Source organism: Globicephala melas, chromosome 17, assembly GCF_963455315.2.
Source record: "Globicephala melas chromosome 17, mGloMel1.2, whole genome shotgun sequence".
NCBI classification, from domain to species: domain Eukaryota; kingdom Metazoa; phylum Chordata; class Mammalia; order Artiodactyla; family Delphinidae; genus Globicephala; species Globicephala melas.
In genome coordinates this window covers 5,999,332-6,021,100 of record NC_083330.1, presented here as the reverse complement: position 1 = coordinate 6,021,100, position 21,769 = coordinate 5,999,332, and the positions used below count along the sequence as shown (strand labels likewise).

The 21,769-nt window shown below is 38.9% G+C and overlaps 1 protein-coding gene across 1 annotated transcript; it reads left to right on the top strand.

Moving 5' to 3' along the window:
* The first annotated feature begins 1,053 nt into the window (after window positions 1-1,053).
* On the top strand, window positions 1,054-9,092 carry CYP7A1 (cytochrome P450 family 7 subfamily A member 1). Its single transcript, XM_030859699.2, has 6 exons — window positions 1,054-1,133; window positions 2,711-2,951; window positions 3,847-4,424; window positions 6,288-6,418; window positions 7,760-7,935; window positions 8,793-9,092. Exons 1-6 carry the CDS (start codon window positions 1,054-1,056, stop codon window positions 9,090-9,092), a joined length of 1,506 nt encoding a protein of 501 aa, XP_030715559.1.
* The last annotated feature ends 12,677 nt before the right edge of the window (window positions 9,093-21,769 follow it).

Below are 21,769 nucleotides of genomic sequence, written 5' to 3'. Positions count from 1 at the left end.
CCTTGTTTTATTTTATTCATAAGTCTTAAATTTTATTATCTGTCTACCTACTGAAATAGTGTCTTCATTAGAGCAGGGAATAAGTCCATCTTATTAAAACCTGTAGCCAGAATACCTTTGAAGAGTCCTTGGCACAGAATAGGTGCTCAATTACTATATAAGTGTGTATAGAAATAAAGTTTGGAAGGATATATACCAAAAAGTTAACAGTTGTTACCTCTGGGTGGGCAGTCGTTGAGGAGGTAAATTACGAATTGACTTTCTATCAAGATAGGTTTCAGTTAGTCTTAAATTATTTGAAATGAAGTTGTATTCCTTTAACAATTAGAAAAATTAGTAAACATATTTTCAATTAGAATAAAATGGTTAATAAAATTTTGATGTTTTAAAATAAACTATGTTTAATTGGAAGATGCATTTACGTGGGATACTTTCTTGAGGATGTTAGGTAAGTAACATGTTACTATATATAGTAAAATACCTATGATTTTGTAAACGCGCTGAAACATGAAGCAGCAGAAACATTTCACCCAGTTCTCTTTCCTTTGAACTTGACTGCTGTATTTCTCATGAATCATTTAAATTGATTTCTTCTTAAATGTAACAAGATCAAATCATTAGCTTAATGATAACTTATGCTTAGTTTTCTTTAAGTTTTTCTTTAAGTTATTACATTTTACCTCTTATATATTTACCTCTTATTGGGTATGTTCCTCCTGAACAGGTTTACTTGTTCTTTTTATAAGCATACTAAATTTGTAATATTAGCCGTCATTCCCAGGTCTGAATGTTAAGTCAACATATGTTTGAGAGACCTTCACCTTATCGAGTATTGCAGGTTTCTGATTGTTTTGGAACCTCTTCTGATACCCGTGGACTTAGTTCAAGGCCAGTTGTTTTTTTTTTCCTAATAGGATGGTTAATTGTTTGCTTTGATCCCTCAAGTGAAGCATCTTACCGTATATAAAAGTCCAGCTGGAGTCTGTGTTGTTACACCCTTACCCTTCTCATCACAGACTCTCCTCCTCAGAGGTTTTGCATTAGATTTGCAAAATGATGAGTGTCTCTTTGATCTGGGGGATTGTTATAGCGGTGTGCTGTTGTTGGTGGCTTCTCCTTGGAACGAGGAGAAGGTAAGGAAAGCTTTACTTTTAAACTGCATTTTTGTTCATTCATTTAATGTTCTTTTGCCTTCACTGTTATACCATAAAGTTGGTTTTCTGTACTTACATACGCTAGCATTTTCTTCCTTAATTTTTTTAAAGTAAAAACTTTTAATTTAAAATTTTGAAAGTATCTTTTTTATTATATCTCACAAAAGATAGAATGGCAAAGTTTCCTTTTTAGTATTGACATATACTAGTGGTAATGTAAAAATGGACAAACTTGTTAAACATCACTGACAGAAATTTTATGAGATCTCTGTGTGTGTGTTTATGGGTGCATCTAAAGAGAAAGTCTGGATTAGTAAGGATAGAAGTGGTAAGTGGATCTGCAAATCCTGTCTTGTGGATTAAATAGATGCTCTGACTCAACGTTCTTCTTTCAGCTAGTTCTTGTGCACTGTATACACTCAGTCTAAGCTGGGAAAGTGTATAGAGCCTGCATTGATCATTCAATTACTATTTTCTTATTAGTGATCATCAACCATGGCGAACTGGGAAACTGTTAAATGTATGAGACACCCCTTTTATTTGTATGTATCATTTATAATCGGTTCAAGAAATACAAACAGAATCAGATACAGAGCCATGGTTTATTTAACTTCTGATTTCCTCAAAGAGTATCGGGGGGGGGGGTATGTAAATATTCTCTGCTTTGTCAATCCCCCAAAGACAGAATTACCCACAGCATATCTTCAGCCATGTGGATTGCTGTGTTGTCTACCTTTTACAGGTTTTTTAGTTTGTTTGTTTTTGCCCTTTATGGTATTTTAATATTAACTACCAGGACTGGTCATTTCTAGGTTTAATTAAACCACTTATCTGCAAACTATGAAAATAAAAAGAATTATTTTATGCTATGTTATTCTACCAAGAGGGATAGTGGTTTATGCTGGAAAATAAATGTTTATATTCTCAAATAAAAACATGGAAGATAGCATCAAAGAGCACTGAATTATAATCAATAACCATGTCAATACTTACCTTACTCAATTTCACTTTATAATGTGCTAATTTCTCAAAGATTCCCCTCTGCAACTATCATTACAGAATAATAATGTATTTAAACTATGAAGATTTTGAAAACTTCAATTCTGCAATCCTTTTTGCCGTTCAGGATTCTATATCTTTAGAGAAAACAATCAGATGAAACATTTTGAGATACTTAGGCAAACGACGCTTAGAAAAAATATAAACACTAGAATGTAGTTTCCTCTCTACACTGATAGGGAAAGTCTTGTTGGCCTGGTTGATCCTTTTATCCTTATCACTGGGAAGAGTGAGGATCACATATTAGACATTCAGTGTTTGCCGAACGCATGCATGGATGGATGGATGGATTTAGCTATCATTTTCACCAACATATCATGTTACTAGGTTAATAACTCATTATTTTAGTAAAGGAGCAGGGCCCCACCAACCAAAAAAGTATCAATAAACTATAGTGTTTTGAGGTTTGAAGTCAGCGGTAAAAAATTTAATGTAAATAAATATAAATAAAGAACAATGTGCAATTTTCCATCTTACCATCTCTTTGTGTCTTGCAGGCAAATGGGTGAACCACCTCTGGAGAATGGGTTGATTCCATATCTGGGCTGTGCTCTGCAGTTTGGTGCCAATCCTCTTGAGTTCCTCAGAGCAAATCAAAGGAAACATGGTCATGTTTTCACCTGCAAACTAATGGGAAACTATGTCCACTTCATCACCAATCCCTTGTTATACCATAAAGTGCTGTATCATGGAAAATACTTTGATTGGAAAAAATTTCACTTCACTGCTTCTGCAAAGGTAACCAGGTTTGCATTTATATAGCATTAGGCTTTTTTATTTTCTACCTTTTTCTATGTCAATCTATTTAATCGTTTTGACACACTCAGATGTAAAGCCGGAGATGCTGAAGAGAGTTACCCTTACGTGGAGATTCTTAGAAACACAATAAACCAAATTAGACATAATCTCTTGGTATTAATCATTTAAAAAGTCAAAATTGGTATAGCTTTGTCATTTCTTAATCAGCTTATGAGGGTGAAATAAAAATTAAATGTTTTACTGAACCGGATGGCATGGTATGAATAAGAGAGGTACAAACTCACTCATGTCAATAATTTCTACACAAGACCCAGAGTATAAGTTGGAAACTTAACGTTCAACAATTGTTTTACCACACTCATGCCACACAATTGTTTAATTTTGTTAAGGAATTGACTAGATATTTTGGCATCACCTAGATGAGATCTAAGAGGCTCTTTTATAGGAAAAAATTAATCAATATTGAGTCTCTGCAAAGAAATATTAGAACTGGTCTCCGCTACTAAGTAGCTTAAAGTCTGGTTAAGATACATCTACAAAGAATATAAAAGAGAACTAATGATTAAAAACATTCTCGATTAGTACCAAATTAATGTGAAAATAAATGCAGAAGCATAAGAAAAATAAGAAATAGAAGACCAGAGTGATTGTGAGGGAAGTGTCACTGATAATCTGGGACTCACACTTAGCCTTGAAAGAAGGGCATGATTTGGCCGTTTGTAAAATGCTATGAAATTGCATGTGGGAAGGCGGGTTTTCCTTTTTTTTGTTTTAACAAGTAGAGAATCATGAAAGCATCTAATCTGTGTTTCAGACATTTACTAGTCCTAGGTCAGGTTTAATTTCTTTTTTCACACATTTCATTTACGGTCAGGCATTTGGACACAGACGTATTGACCCCAGTGATGGAAATACCACCGACAACATAAGTAAAACTATCATCAAGACTCTGCAGGGCGATGCCTTGAATTCCCTCACAGAAGCCATGATGGAAAACCTCCAACTTGTCCTGAGACCCCAGGTGGTTCCCAAGCCCAAGACGCCCACCTGGATGTCAGAGGGGATGTATGCCTTTTGCTATCGAGTGATGTTCGAAGCTGGGTATTTCACTCTCTTTGGCAAAGATCTCTCAGGGCAAGATGCACAAAAAGCACTCATTCTAAATCACCTGGACCACTTCAAGCAATTTGACAAAATCTTTCCAGCCCTGGTAGCAGGCTTCCCCATTCACGTGTTCAAGACGGGCCACTACGCCCGGGAGAAACTGGCGGAGGGCTTGCGGCTCCAGAAACTCAGAAAGAGAGACCACATCTCGGAACTGGTCAGGTTTCTGAATGACACGCTCTCCGCCTTGGACGACACGGAGAAAGCCAAGTCGTTCCTCGCTGTCCTCTGGGCCTCGCAAGCAAACACCATTCCAGCGACTTTCTGGAGCTTATTTCAAATGATTAGGTAATTAGCAAATTATCCATTTCTTCATTTTAGGTGAAAGCAGAAATTCAACCATTTTAACTAAAAAAAAAAAAAAAAAAGACGCGGTACCTTCTCATACTGTCAATCAAGAATGTGGTATTTACCCTTGTAAAAGTTTAACGTGTATCAGCTCATCCAACCCTCCTAAAACAGCTGTGACTGGTAAACACATCTTGTAGAAGAAGAGACCTTTCCAGGGAAAGGAACGTGCTGGTACAGGGTCAATGCAGGCTGTCTGCACCAGAGCCCTTTCTCTTAACTCCAAGCTGTTCTTCATGACACCTCTTAAAGTCCATGAATTTGGTCTTTATAATCGTAAAAATATCCTTATGTGATTGCTGACGTACTGTCAGTGAAAAGAACAGTGCCTATGTCTTACTCATCTGTGCATTAACTGTTTTCTCACTGTCAGTGATGGCTGTCATACTATTCGACCAACTCTGATAGCTATGAATAAGAATCATAATATATTATTATTGATGGGATTTAGCTAGAGTTTGCCTTTTAAAACTGTATATTAAAAAAAACCCTGTCTGTAACATATATTTTGCATAACGTGATGTCTTCCCAGAGTGATAGTCTTTTGGGAATTTGACATTCAAATGGTTTATTGAATTATTCCAGTTCAGTTGGATGTTGAGTGTCACATAGACACAAAATTGTGTCACATAGACACAAAATTATTATTCCATAGGATTGGGAATGCCAAAGTTCCATTGAAGGCTGATAATTTTATGTCTTTAATATAAAAAAAATTTTAAACGATTTCAGATACAAAAAACCATTACTAATCTTTCTCAAAGTTTAAATGCCTTCCAAAGTTTTTACTTGAGAAAGCTCTTTCTGGAAATAAATTCACATATTTACAGTGAGGTTACAACATCAGTTTTCTATCCTACAGGTAAGAGTAGACATTTCACGATAAGCACGCAAAGATTTACCGGTCAAGCGTTTCTGAGACTCAGTTTACTGTGATCATGTTATATGGCTACATTACCAAGGCACTGACGATCCGGTAAACGTCAATGCACTAAAGTGAAGTAGCATTCATTTCACCAGTCAAGTGTTAGAACAATAAATTATTATATAAATGGAAAAGGTGTTCTACATGGAATCACATGCATGTTAAGACTAAATTTAAATTTCCTTTGGCATTTTAGCCAGTACTTTAGAATTGTTATCTTGGATGCAATTTTCTCTCAATTGCCATGCATATGACTAATTTAACCATTTAATCCTTATTAGAAACATTTATTTATAAAAGTCTGGTCAAAGTTTTACTTCTATGTAGCAGGACCCTTTTATTTTTTATAAATTTATTTATTTTATTTATTTATTTTTGGCTGCATTGGGTCTTCGTTGCTGCGCGCAGGCTTTCTCTAGTTGCGGCGAGCGGGGGGCTACTCTTCGTTGCGGTGCACGGCTTCTCATTGCGGTGGCTTCTCTTGCTGCGGAGCACGGGCTCTAGGCACACAGGCTTCAGTAGTTGCAGCATGAGGGCTCAGTAGTTGTGGCTCGCAGGTTTAGTTGCTCCACGGCATGTGGGATATTCCCGGACCAGGGCTCGAACAGGTGTCCCCTGCATTGGCCAGTGGATTCTCAACCACTGCGCCACCAGGGAAGCCCACGGGACACTTTTAAGGCAACAGTTCTTGCTAACATCCAAGGACTTAAAACACAGCTATAAAATAGAGTAAAAAATAAATGGAAATGTCCCTTTCCCACCTTCTTTGTATCTTGACCACCTGGTTAAAAGAAGGGGAAACGCCTATTTGTTTGCAGACCTTTTGGTAGAGAAAAAACTGTTCTGTACATCTTTTCTTTTCTCTTAACCTTTCATAGGAACCCGGAGGCAATGAAAGCGGCCACTGAAGAAGTGAATAAAATGCTAGAGAACGCTGGTCAAAAAATTAGCTTTGAAGACAATCCAATTTATTTGAACCGGATACAACTGGATGACATGCCCGTGCTAGGTGTGTTTGCTGTGTTGTTACATGTCATCTACTGCACCCTCCTAACAGGAATTTTCAGTACACATCACGCACTTCCTTGTTGCATACTTACTTACTTGTTCGGAAAAACCCGAACTTTTTTGGCCAACTCAATATTTGTGTATAACAAGTGAGGAAATGGGCACTGAGAGGTTAAGTCACTGCCTGGGATTGGATGGTGGAGCCAGTGGCAGCAATAACGTGGAGCTCTTGACTCTGCGCTTTCAACCTCCGCTCTGTGCTGCCCTGCTCTGCCTCATTTGTTACTGCTCTTACCAGCAATCTTATAGTTAATGGGCTACTCGTTTTCATGAAATGAAAGGGGAAAAAGTACCATCATGAAACCACAATTAGCTGCATGGGTTGGGTGGTGGGGTGGAAGGTTATTTCATTGAAAAAATGTTTGCTTCTCTGGATTTTATAGAAATACAAAAGTACCATATTTTTAGAGTAAGAAAGAGTTTTCTCTTTGTTTTTGTTATGTTTCTCTAGAGGAAATAAACCAATGTATGCTTTCAGGGGCAGTGTGTCTTAGCGGAAGGGACGAGAAGGAGCACAAGCTCCACGTGGGACTCTGCCCTGCCGTAGAAACCACGGACATGTCATTTCACTTTTGGGGGTCTTATTTTCTCACTTGTGAAATAAATTACTAACGTGCTATGATTTTATGCACAGTCATGTGAGGAGCACTTAAAGCATGACAATTAAAAGGACAGAGACTGGAAGGTCAGGCGAGACTTTCTCATCATATATTTCAGCTATCCTCAGCATGTTCTTTGTACCCCTCTATGTCCTTACCAGAATGCAGGGCATACTCACACAACATCAGATAGTGTAATGATAAAAATGGGTTCTTGTAAACACCGAAGTGAAGCTGCATTAAACATCTGGAAAATTATTTCTATGTAAAAGTGTTAGTATGTTAAATCTCAAAAGTGATAAACTTTGAATAATTCACATGAAAGTGATTTACTGATTTTTTTCCAATTGTATTAGATGTCTAGTGTCTTGTAGAAATAAGATTATTTTTCCATAAAATTATGAAAGTCTAGTTCCCATTGATGACCAAGAAAATCATATCTTTACCAAAAGATTATTAACTCAGACTGTCAGATTAAAAATACATTCAGACACCAATGAATCATTGATCACAGCACAGAAAAAGTTTGAGAAATTTTTATCTGGCCAGCTTCCCACAGTCTCTTTAGGTTTGTGTTATAGGCTGCTAGAAGTATTTCAGACTCTACATTACATGGCCTTTAAAAATACTTTGTTCTTCCTTCTCCCTTCCCTCTCCTCCTTTCTTCTTTCTAAAATCTTTAGACAGTATCATCAAGGAGTCTCTGAGGCTTTCCAGTGCTTCGCTGAACATCCGGACTGCTAAGGAGGATTTCACTTTGCACCTCCAGGACAGTTCCTATAATATCCGCAAAGATGACATCATAGCTCTTTATCCGCAGTTAATGCATTTAGACCCAGAAATCTACCCAGACCCTTTGGTAAGTGCTGTTCATCAAAGTTCCGAATCCAGAAAAAAAAAAATTTTTTTTCAGTATCCAGGTGATGTCTACCCAGATTGAAATAAAGAAGAAATTTACCATTGCAGAATTCATTTGATCATTGAAACCACAGGGACTGTCTCTTTTATTAATGTCAAATATTTATCTAATTTGGAGAATTTGGATGACAGCTTGAAATTTTAATTTTTATCCCTGGTATTGGTCATCACATAATCTCTACTAGATTATGTCTGCAGTTGTGATAATAAAGCTGCTGCCTTTCTTCTTCTTTAAAAAGTGCCTGCTCCCGGGCTTCCCTGGTGGCGCAGTGGTTGAGAGTCCGCCTGCCGATGCAGGGGACACGGGTTCGTGCCCCGGTCCGGGAAGATCCCACATGCCGTGGAGCGGCGGAGCACGTGAGCCATGGCCGCTGAGCCTGCGCGTCCAGAGCCTGTGCTTCGCAACGGGAGAGGTCACAACAGTGAGAGGCCCGCGTACCGCAAAAAAAAAAAAAAACAAAATAAAATAAAAAGTGCCTGCTCCCAAATCCAGGGAATTAGGGGCTAATATACTGACTCCTCTAAGCTCCTGATTTGAATCCTTCTTTCTAATTCTGCCTAACAGAGAGAGGAGCTAGTTGCCCAGGCGGGATAGGAGGTATAAAGGTTTCCCTTTCCCACCAGTTCTCCTTAAGTTCTCGTTTCTTATTACTTTCTGATTCGAGGTGGGGTATTTGCTAAATTACTCATAGATTGGATTAAAAAAGAAAATTACTCTTTGGAACTTCCAGGTTAAGAAAAAGATAAATTCCTTTTAAACTAGCTTATACATTTGTTTTCTTTGTATCTTTATTGCAGACATTTAAATATGATCGCTATCTTGATGAAAATGGAAAGACAAGGAGCACCTTCTATAGTAATGGACTCAAGTTAAAGTACTACTACATGCCCTTTGGGTCAGGAGCAACTATATGTCCTGGAAGATTATTTGCTGTCCAGGAAATTAAGCAATTTTTGATTCTGATGCTTTCCTATTTTGAACTGGAGTTTGTGGAGAGCTGTGTTCAATGTCCCCCTTTGGACCAGTCCCGTGCAGGCCTGGGTGTTTTACCACCATTAAATGATATTGAGTTTAGATATAAATTCAAACATCTGTGAACATATGCTTGGAAAAGAGGACCCCGGATGCTGTTACAAGACTGCAGAGCACCATGATTTACCAGTCCCTTTGGACAGACTTGTTTAGTGGTGGTAGAACGGATGCAGCAGGTCCAGTTCTGTTCACCGGTGCTTGCTTGTGAATCTTAACATCTTGTTAATGGTTTGCAGAAGCTATTTCAGACCCTGCAAGTGAAAAAAAAACTAGTTCCTAGAAGCACAATTATTTGTTTTCATTTCAGTAAGTCAGTGAATGTTCATATAGCCACGGACTGAACTTCATTATTTTCAGAGGAAAGTCTTTTTTTTTTTTTTTTTTTTTCCAGAATGAAGATATTCCAATTGGCAAAATTTCTTTTTTTTCCTAAGGAAACTGCTTTATTTTTATAAAAGCCACCCAACAGTTATGCAAAACGTACACATTCACGTTTTAGTGAAACTGCATGACTTTTTGACCAGATATGGGGCCCTACGGGTGTAGATGTATATTATAAAGGATATTTTAAAGGATTATATCATGCCTTCTAATAAAAAGAAAATGTTTTCAGCTTTCCTTATATCTAGTATTCATGGTTTTTAAAATGATGATCTCGGTGTCCTGAGACCATTAAAGATGGTTTTAATATATTCTCTTTAGGTTTTAATTTATTTTTGCTGGAAACTCTAATGTCTGTGTCAGGTTTCAATGATCTTGTCTATCATTAGATTTCATATTAATTGGAAGTTTTTTCATAAAAGTCAGTTTTTTTCTGATATTACTAAATATGCACCTATGAAAAGAATAATTTCTTTTAAAATATTTTAAGTGCCGGAGTTATCAGCTATAATATTTTTATTGATAGTTCTCTGTATTTATATGTAAATTATATTTAACTTTTTCCTTGTACTACAAATACTAAGAACATATTATAACATTTGATAATATTGAAATGATTCATCTTTCAGAAATAAAAGTGTGAATTTGTATGTTTTAAATTTTTAAATATTCCGAATGTTTAAAGCATTTACCTACTGATAAGATGCAACAATTTTGTTCATTATTCATTTCTTAGAAAAAGCAAAATAATTATTCACTCAAAAATCTCCTGCACACTTCATAAAATTCATTAAAGATTTTAAAATCTTGTTATTTATTAAACTTATTAATAATTAAATTTATTAATAATATTATCATGGAATTATCTCCTACATAGGTTATTTTTCATACAAAGAAAACTAAACTTATTTAGTTGTGGCTCAAGATGAACAAAATTCTTTTACAGAAAATTTGTTTTAAGCTAAATTTCTAACATGGTTTCCTTTCCTAATATATTTTATATAGGCACCTCTTGGAGATATTGCAGGTTTGGTTCCAGATCTCCCCAATAAAGCAAGTCACATGAATTTTTTGTTTTCCCAGTGCATATAAAAGTTATGTTTTTACACTATATTTTAGTCTATTAAGTGTGCAATAGCATTATATCTAAAAAAAATGTACATACCTTAATTAAAAAATACTTTATTGCTAAAAAGTTCTAATCATCATCTGATGGTTTCAACTTCTTTGAAAATTGGAGTCAGTCCTCTCAAATCCTGCCACTGCTATATCAACTAAGTGTATGTATTCTAAATTCTTTGTTGTCACTTCAATAACCTTCACAGTATCTTCGCCAGGAGTAGATTCCATCCCAAGATACCACTTTCTTTGCTCATCCATAAAAAGAACTCATCATCCTAACAGAAGAGGGTCAGCCTGTCCTTCGAAGCTTTGAAGCCAGGCATTGACTTCTCCTCTCCAGCTATGAAAGGGTAGATGGCACCTTCTTCCAATATAGGGCTGTTTCTTCTACATTGAAAATCTGTTGTTTAGTGCAGCCACCTTCATGAATATCTCAGCTAGATCTTCTGGATAACTTGCTGCAGCTTCTGCATCAGCACTTGCTGCTTCACTTTGCACTTTGATGTTATGAAGACGGCTTCTTCCCTTAAACCTCATGAACCAACCTCTGCTGGCTCCAAACTTCTTGTGCAGCTTCCTTACCTCTCTCAACCTTCATAGTATTGAAGAGGGCCTTGCTCTGGATTAGGCTTTATCTTAAGGGAATGTCGTGGCTGATTTGATCTTCTGTCCAGACCCCTGAGACTTTCTCCATATCAACAATAAGGCTGTTTCACTCTCTTATTGCTCCTGTTTTCACGGGAGCAGCACTTTATTTATTTATTTTTGGCTGCGTGGGGTCTTCATTGCTGCACGTGGGCTAGTTGTGGCTTGCGGGCTCTAGAGCACAGGTCCCGTAGTTGTGGCACATGGGCTTAGATGCTCCGCAGCATGTGGGATCTTCCCGGACCAGGGCTCAAACCCGTGTCGCCTGCATTAGCAGGAGAATTCTTAACCACTGGGCCACCAGGGAAGTCCGAGGGAGTAGCACTTTTAATTTCCTTTAAGAACTTTTCCTTTGCATTTACATCTTGGCTAACTGGTGCCAGAGGCCTGGCTTCCAGCGTATCTCAACTTGGACATGCCTTCCTCACTGAGCTTCATCATTTCTAGCTTTTGATTTAAAATGAGAGACGTGGGACTCCTCCTTTTACTTGAACACTTAGAGGCCATTGTAGGGTTACTAACTGGCCTAATTTCAATACTGTTGTGTCTCGAGAATAGGGAGGCCCGAGGACAGGGAGAGAGGAGAACAGCCTGTAGGTAGAGCAGTCAGAACACACACGACATTTACTAACTTTGCTGTCTTATATGGACATGGGTCATGATGCTCTAAAACAATTACAATAGCAACATCCAAGATCACAGATCGACCATAGCAAATATAATAATAACGAAAAAGTTTGAAAAGTGCAAGAATTACCAAAATGTGACACAGAGACACAAAATGAGAAAATGCCGTTGGAAAAATGGCGCCGATACACTTGTTCGATGCAGGGTTGACACAAACCTTCAATCTGTAAAAAAAAAATGCACCATCTGTGAAGCAGAGTAAAGGGAAGTGCCTGTCACTTGCTGAATGCGTCCACACATCTTTCCACATCTTTATTCTTGTACAGCAGGGGTTACTAGTCCATAGCACTGTGGGCCAAAGGTGTCCTGTTTTTGAATAGATTGAAAGCTAAGAGTGGTTTTTACATTGATTATTGGTTGGAAAAGAATCAAGAGAAGAATAATCTTTCATGACATATAGAAATCACACAAAGCTCGGATTTCCATGTCCGTAAGTGAAGTTTTCTTGAGACACAGCATATGCCCCTTTATTTGAGCTCTTGTCCCTGGATGCTCTTACCATGCAGTTGCAGAGCTGAGTAGTTGTAACAAAGACCACGCGGTTGCAGAGCCAACAATATTTACTATCTGGGCCTTTACAGAAAATGTTTGCCAACTCCAGTTGTAGAGCAATCCCACAGGCTAGTTTGTTCTACAATTTTATTAACTTTAAAAAAATGCACTAGTATATGAGATTTTTTTTCACTTTAAAAAAGAAAACATGTGAGGGGACTACATCAAAACAAAACCCAGATATAATTTTTTTTGTAAACAACCTTAATTTAGAACTTTCTTGAAGGCTAAATCATCCCATTTAGCCAAGATCTTTATTTGAAACAGGGGCCTAAAATTAAAGAAAAAAATTATAATTACCAGTTGTAAGGTCAAATAAGCCTAGGAGAGACCTTCCAGATGGTAGAGGAGTGAGACATGGAGATCACCTTCCTCCCCACAAATACATCAGAAATACATCTACACGTGGAACAACTCCTACAGAACACCTACTGAACGCTGGCAGAAGACCTCAGACCTCCCAAAAGGCAAGAAACTCCCCACGTACCTGGGTAGGGCAAAAGAAAAAAACAGAGACAAAAGGATAGGGACGGCACCTGCACCAGTGGGAGGGAGCCATAAAGGAGGAAAGGTTTCCACACACTAGGAAGCCCCTTCACAGGCGGAGACTGCGGGTGGCGGAGGGGGAAGCTTCGGAGCCGCGGAGGAGAGCACAGGAACAGGGGTGCGGGGGGCAAAGCGGTGAGATTCCCGCACAGAGGATGGGTGCCGACCGGCACTCACCAGCCCCAGAGGCTTGTCTGCTCACTTACCGGGGCGGGCGGGGCTCGGAGCTGAGGCTCGGGCTTCCGTCAGAGCGCAGGGAGAGGACTGGGGTTCGCGGCGTGAACACAGCCTGCAGGGGGTTAGTGCGCCACGGCTAGACGGGAGGGAGCCCGGGAAAAATCTGGAGCTGCCGAAGAGGCAAGAGACAATTGTTTCGGGGTGTGCGAGGAGAGGGGATTCAGAGCACCGCCCAAACAAGTTTCAGAGGCGGGCGCGAGCCACGGCGATCAGCGCGGACCCCAGAGACGGGCATGAGACGCTAAGGCTGCTGCTGCCGCCACCAAAAAGCCTGTGTGCGGGCACAGGTCACTCTGCACACCCCCCTTCCGGGGAGCCTGTGCAGCCCGCCACTGCCAGGGTCCCGGGATCCAGGGACAGCTTCCCCGGGAGAATGCACGGCGTGCCGCAGGCTGGTGCAACGTCACGCCGGTCTCTGCCGCCGCAGGCTCGCCCCGCACTCCGTGCCCCTCCCTCCCCCCGGCCTGAGTGAGCCAGAGCCCCCGAATCACTGGCTCCTTTACCCCCGTCCTGTCAGAGTGAAGAACAGACACCCTCCGGCGACCTACATGCAGAGGTGGGGCCAAATCCAAAACTGAGCCCCGGGAGCTGTGCGAACAAAGAAGAGAAAGGGAAATCTCTCCCAGCAGCCTCAGGAGCAGCGGATTAAATCTCCACAATCAACTTGATGTACCTGCATATGTGGAATACATGAATAGACAACGAATCATCCCAAACTGAGGCAGTGGACTTTGGGAGCAACTGTAGACTTGGGGTTTGCTTTCTGCATCTAATGTGTTTCTGGTTTTATGTTTATCTTAGTTTAGTATTTAGAGTTTATTATCATTGGTAGATTTGTTTATTGATTTGGTTGCTCTCTTCCTTTTTTTAAAAATATATAGATATATTTTTTTTCCTTTTTCTCTATTTGTGAGTGTGTATGTGTATGCTTCTGTGTGTGATTTCTTCTGTGTAGCTTTGCTTTTACCATTTGTCCTATGGTTCTGTCTGTCCTTTTTTAGTATAGTTTTTAAACGCTTGTTATCATTGGTGGATTTATTTTGTGGTTTGGCTGCTTTCTTCTTTCTTTTTTTAACATCTTTATTGGAGTATAATTGCTTTACAATGTTGTGTTAGTTTCTGCTTTATAACAAAGTGAATCAGCTATACATATACATATATCCCCATATCCCCGCCCTCTTGTGTCTCCCTCCCACCCTCCCTAGCCCACCCCTCTAGGTGGTCACAAAGCACCGAGTTGATCTCCCTGTGCTATGCGGCTGCTTCCCACTAGCTATCTATTTTACATTTGATAGTGTATATATGTCCATGCCACTCTCTCACTTCGTCCCAGCTTACCCTTCCCCCTCCCCATGTTCTCAAGTCCATTCTCTACATCTGCATCTTCATTCCTAGCTTGCCCCTAGGTTCTTCAGAAGATTTTTTTTTGACTTTTTAATTTTTTAACTTTTTAATAATTTTTAACTTTAAATTTATTTTATTTTATTTTTTCTTTCTTTCTTTTTTTCTCCCTTTTCTTCTGAGCTGTGTGGCTGACAGTGTCTTGGTGTTTCAGCCGGGTGTCAGGCCTGTGCCTCTGAGGTGGGAGAGCTGAGATCAGGACATTGGTCCACCAGAGACCTCCCAGCTCCATGTAATATCAAATGGTAGTAGCTCTCCCAGAGATCTCCATCTCAACACTAAGACCCAACTCCACTCAATAAGCAGCAGGTTGAAGTGCTGGACACCCTATGCCAAACAACTAGCAAGACAGGAACACAACACCACCCATCAGCAGAGAGGCTGCCTAAAATCATAATAAGGTCACAGACACCCGAAGACACACCACCAGACATGGTGCTGACCACCAGAAAGACAAGATCCAGCCTCATCCACCAGAACACAGGCACCAGTCCCCTCCACCAGGAAGCCTACACAACCCACTGAACTAACCTTAACCACTGGGGGCAGACACCAAAAACAACGGGAACTACGAACCTGCAGCCTGTGAAAAGGAGACCCCAAACACAGTAAGTGTAGAAAAATGAGAAGACACAGAAACACACAGCAGATGAAGGAGCAGTGTAAAATGCCACCAGACCAAACAAATGAAGAAGACATAGGCAGTCTATCTGAAAAAGAATTCAGGGTATGATAGTAAAGATGATCCAAAATCTTGGAAAGGACCTAGAAGAACTAAAGAGCAAACAAACAATGATGAACAACACAATAAATGAAATTAAAAATTCTCTAGAAGGAATCAATAGCAGAATAACTGAGGCAGAAGAACAGATAAGTGACCTGGAAGATAAAATAGTGGAAATAACTACCACAGAGCAGAATAAAGAAAAAGAATGAAAAGAATTGAAGACAGTCTTAGAGACCTCTGGGACAACATTAAATGTACCAACATTCAAATTATAGGGGTCCAGAAGAAGAAGAGAAAAAGAAAGGGACTGGGAAAATATTTGAAGAGATTATAGTTGAAAACTTCCCTAATATGGGAAAGGAAATAGTCAATAAAATCCAGGAAGTACATAGAGTTCCATACAGGATAAATCCAAGGAGAAACATGCTAAGACACATATTAATTAAACTATCAAAAATTAAATACAAAGAAAAAATATTAAAAGCCGCAAGGGAAAAGCAACAAATAAAACACAAGGGAAATCCCATAAAGTTAACAGCTGATCTTTCAGCAGAAACGCTGCAAGCCAGAAGAGAGTGGCAGGACATATTTAAAGTGATGAAAGGGAAAAATCTACAACAAAGATTACTCTACCCAGCAAGGATCTCATTCAGATTTGATGGGGAAATTAAAAGCTTTACAGACAAGCAAAAGCTAAGAGAATTCAGCACCACCAAACCAGCTTTACAACAAATGCTAAAGGAACTTCTCTAGGCAGGAAGCACAAGAGAAGGAGAAGACCTACAATAACAAACCCCAAACAATTACAAAAATGGTAATAGGAACATACATATAGATAATTACCTTACATGTAAATGGATTAAAAGCTCCAACCAAAAGACATAGACTGGCTGAATGTACACAAAAACAAGACCCATATATATGCTGTCTACAAGAGACCCACTTCAGACTTAGGGACACATCCAGACTGAAAGTGAGGGGATGGAAAAAGATATTCCATGTAAAAGGAAATCAAAGAAAGCTGGAGTAGCAATTCTCATATCAGACCAAATAGACTTTAACTAAAGACTATTACAAAAGACAAAGAAGGACACTACATAATGATCAAGGGGTCAATCCAAGATGAAGATATAACAATTGTAAATATTTATGCACCCAGCATAGGAGCACCTCAATACATAAGGTAAATGCTAACAGCCATAAAAGAGGAAATTGACAGAAACACAATCATAGTAGGGGACTTTAACACCCCACTTTCACCAATGGACAGATCATCAAAAATGAAAATAAATAAGGAAACACAAGCCTTAAATGATACGTTAAACAAGATGGACTTAATCGATATTTATAGGATATTGCATTCAAAAACAACAGAATACACATTTTTCCCAAGTGCTCATGGAACATTCTCCAGGATAGATCACATCTTGGGTTACAAATCAAGCCTTGGTAAATTTAAGAAAACTGAAATCATATCAAGTATCTTTTCTGACCACAATGCTGTGAGACTAGATATCATTTACAGGAAAAAATCTGTAAAAAATACAAACACATGGAGGGTAAACAATTCACTACTGAATAACCAAGAGATCACTGAAGAAATCAAAGAGGAAATCAAAAAATACCTAGAAACAAGTGAAAATGAAAACACAAAGACCCAAAACCTATGGGATGCAGCAAAAGCAGTTCTAAGAGGGAAGTTTATAGCAATACAATCCTACCTCAAGAAACAAGAAACATGTCAAATAAACAACTTAACCTTATGTCTAAAGCTATTAGAGAAAGAAGAACAAAAAAACCCCAAAGTTAGCAGAAGGAAAGAAATCATAAAGATCAGAAATAAATGAAAAAGAAATGAAAGAAACAATAGCAACGATCAATATAACTAAAAGCTGGTTCTTTGAGAAGATAAACAAAATTGATAAACCATTAGCCATACTCATCAAGAAAAAAAGGGAGAAGACTCAAATCATCAGAATTAGAAATGAAAAAGGAGAAGTAACAAATGACACTGCAGAAGTACAAAGGATCATGAGAGATTACTACAAGCAACTATATGCCAATAAAATAGACAACCTGGATGAAATGGACAAATTCGTAGAAAAGCACAACCTTCTGAGACTGAACCAGGAAGAAATAGAAAATATAAACAGACAAATCACAAGCACTGAAATTGAAACTGTGATTAAAAATCTTCCAACAAACAAAAGACCAGGACCAGATGGCTTCACAGGCAAATTCTATCAAACATTTAGACAAAAGCTAACACTATCCTTCTCAAACTCTTCCAAAATATAGCAGAGGGAGGAACACTCCCAAACTCATTCTATGAGGCCACTATCACCCTGATACCAAAACCAGACAAAGATGTCACAAACAGAGAAAACTACAGGCCAATATCACTGATGAACACAGATGCAAAAATCTTCAACAAAATACTAGAAAACACAATCCAAGAGCACATTAAAAGAATCAGACACCATGGTCAAGTGGGGTTTATCCCAGGAATGCAAGGATTCATCAATATACACAAATCAATCAATGTGATAAACCATATTAACAAATTGAAGGATAAAAACCATATCATCTCAATAGATGCAGAAAAAGCTTTTGACAAAATTCAACACCCACCCATGATAAAAACTCTCCAGAAAGTAGGCATAGAGAGAACTTACCTCAACATAATAAAGGCCATATATGACAAACCCACAGCCAACATCATTCTCAGTGGTGAAAAACTGAAACCATTTCCTCTAAGATCAGGAACAGGACAAGGTTGCCCACTCTCACCACTATTATTCAACATAGTTTTGCAAGTTTTAGCCATAGAAATAAGAGAAGAAAAAGAAATAAAAGGAATCCAAATTGGAAAAGAAGAAGTAAAGTTGTCACTGTTTGCAGACGACATGATACTATACATAGAGAATCCGAAAGATGCTACCAGAAAACTACTGGAGCTTATCAATGAATTTGGTAAAGTAGCAGGATACAAAATTAATGCACAGAAATCTCTTGCATTCCTATACACTAATGATGAAAAATCTGAAAGAGAAATTCAGGAAACACTCCCATTTACCACTACAACAAAAAGAATAAAATAACTAGGAATAAACCTACCTAAGGAGACAAAAGACCTATATGCAGAAAACTATAAGACACTGATGATAATAATTAAAGATGATACAAACAGATGGAGAGATATACCATGTTCCTGGATTGGAAGAATCAACACTGTGAAAAATGACTATAATACCAAAAGCAATCTGCAGATTCAATGCAATCCCTATCAAACTACCAATGGCATTTTTCACAGAAGTAGAACAAAAAAATTCACAATTTGTATGGAAACACAAAAGACACCGAATAGCCAAAGGAATCTTGAGAAAGAAAAATGGGGCTGGAGGAATCAGGCTCCTGGACTTCAGACTATACTACAAAGCTACAGTATCAAGACAGTATGGTAATGGCACAAAAATAGAAATATAGATCAATGGAACAGGATAGAAAGGCCAGAGATAAACCCACACACATATGGTCACCTTATCTTTGATAAAGGAGGCAAGAATACACAATGGAGAAAAGACAGATTCTTCAATAAGTGCTGCTGGGAAAACTGGACAGCTACATGTAAAAGAATGAAATTAGAATACTCCCTAACACCATACACAAAAATAAACTCAAAATGGATTAAAGACCTAAATATAAGGCCAGACACTATAAAACTCTTAGAGGAAAACATAGGCAGAACACTCTATGACATAAATCACAGAAAGATCCTTTTTGACCTACCTCCTAGAGAAATGGAAATAAAAACAAAAATAAACCAATGAGACCTAATGAATCCTAAAAACTTTTGCACAGCCAAGAAAACTATAAACAAGATGAAAAGACAACCCTCTGAATGGGAGAAAATATTTGCAAATGAAGCAACTGACAAAGGATTAATCTCCAAAATTTGCAAGCAGCTCATGCAGCTCAATATCAAAAAAATAACAACAACAAAAAAAACCCAATCCAAGAATGGACAGAAGACCTAAATAGACATTTCTCCAGATAAGATATACAGATTGCCAACAAACACATGAAAGGTTGCTCAACGTCACTAATCATTAGAGAAATGCAAATAAAAACTACAATGTGGTATCACCTCACACCAGTCAGAATGGCCATCATGAAAAATTCTACAAACAATAAATGCTGGAGAGGGTGTGGAGAAAAGGGAACCCTCTTGCACTGTTGGTAGGAAGGTAAACTGATACAATCACTATGGAGAACAGTATGGAGGTTCCTTAAAAAACAAAAAATAGAACTATACGACCCAGCAATCCCACTATTGGGCATATACCCTGAGAAAATCATAATTCAAAAAGAGTCACGTACCACAATGTTCATTGCAGCTCTATTTACAATAGCCAGAACATGGAAGCAATGTAAATGTCCATTGACAGATGAATGGTTAAAGAAGATGTGGCACAACAATGGATTATTACTCAGCCATAAGAAGAAACGAAATTGAGTTATTTGTAGTGTGGTAGATGGACCTAGAGTCTGTCATACAGAGTGAAGCAAGTGAGAAAGTGAAAAATATATACCATATGCTAACACATATATATGGAATCTAAAAAAAAAAAAAAAAAAAAAAGGTTCTGAAGAACCAAGGGGCTGGACAGGAATAAAGACACAGACATAGAGAATGGACTTGAGGACACAGGGAGGGGGAAGGGTAAATTGGGACAAAGTGAGAGAGTGGCATGGACATATATACACTACCAAACATAAAATAGATAGCTAGTGGGAAGCAGCCACATAGCAAGGGAGATCAGCTTGGTACTTTGTGACCACCTAGAGGGTTGGGATAGGGAGGGTGGGAGGGAGACGCAAAAGGGAGGAGATATGGGGATATATGTATATGTATAGCTGATTCACTTTGTTATAAAGCAGGAAGTAACACACCATTGTAAAGCAATTATACTCCAATAAAGATGTTAAAAATAAATAAATAAAAAGATCAAATAAGCCTAAAAGAGATATTAATGGCTAAATTTATTCAGGGTCACTGTGTTCTGGGTCCAGCCTCACACAGTTCACACATGAAGTGTCACTTGATCCTCATAAGAGTCCTGTGAGGTGTTTGGTACTCTTGCTCCTATATTACAGGGGAGAAAGGGAACTCCAGGCAGGGTAAGTTCTGACCCAGGGTGACAGGGCTGGCAAGTGTCAGAGTAGCAGAGTATTGGGATTTCAAAGTCTTATGGCATCTTGAAAATCCTAGATGGCATCTTCTTCTAATACAAGGCTGTTTGGTCCCCACTCGAGCTGGTGTTCTCCACGCTGCCCAAGTCCCAGTGGCAGACTGTCTTGTCTAAGGTCATTGAAGATAGGTCATGTGAACAACGATGTCATTTCTGTCCTAAAATCTCCACGGGTTGGAGTATCATCTGGCCAGAGCGTGAGGACACTGCTGCTGCCATGCTCAATTTGTCCAGGGTTGCCAGGATGCTGAATGCCACCGCCCTACACACACACCTTGCAACAGACTCTAACCACGATCCAGTATAGTATCGCAGTGTTCAACTCTGCTCCCCTTTGTACAGGAAGGTCTTCTTCCCACTCACCAACATCTTGGACTTGTTAACTGTGGAATCTCACGTTGTTCTTCTCAGGATCAGTGTGAGACATTTTCAAGGCGGTTGCGATTAAGGCCTTAGTCTCATTAATAGAGGATGAAATGCCAACACCATACTCACCAGCCCCTTCTCCATCCACCTTAGTTGATACCAAGTCAGAGGCTCAAACCTAGAAAGTGACATCAAAACAGCGGCACTGATGCTTCATAGAGCACCGTAGATGATTCAAAGTCACCAGTTTAAGCTCTCATTTTAGTTAGAAATTGACATCTGGTGAAGGAGAAGTGATTTTGTGAAGAAGGCTGCACAGCAAGTTACAGGGCAGGCTTGGGTCTGAAACTTCCTGTTGGCCCAGCAAATACTGCATCCACTAAATTAACCCATTTACATTTACTATTAAGGAACCCGCCATCCAAACCAGAGACAGCGGACTGTCTCTGGTGACTTCTGCGGGTCAGACTTCTGCGGGTCAGTTCAGCCGATGCATTTCATACTTAAGTCCTTACTCTGTACTAAGCAGGTCTCCAATATCTAATCTCATTGAATGTACAGCAAGCTTGTCAAATTCTTGCCCCAGCTTCACACAGAGCCCAGTGCTCCAAAGTGACCTAATTGATGTCCATGTTGGCAATCTCACCATTATTTCTGACTGCTTCTTTAGCTCATTCTCTCCATAACTAGTAAAAAAATTAGGAAGGACCATGGCAATAACTTAACTTCATCCTTTTGCCTTACAGACCAACAGCAGTTCTAGAGGCTCTGACACTCCCAAGGTCATTGACATCGATTGTTAAGTGATGGCAGAGCCATGACTAGA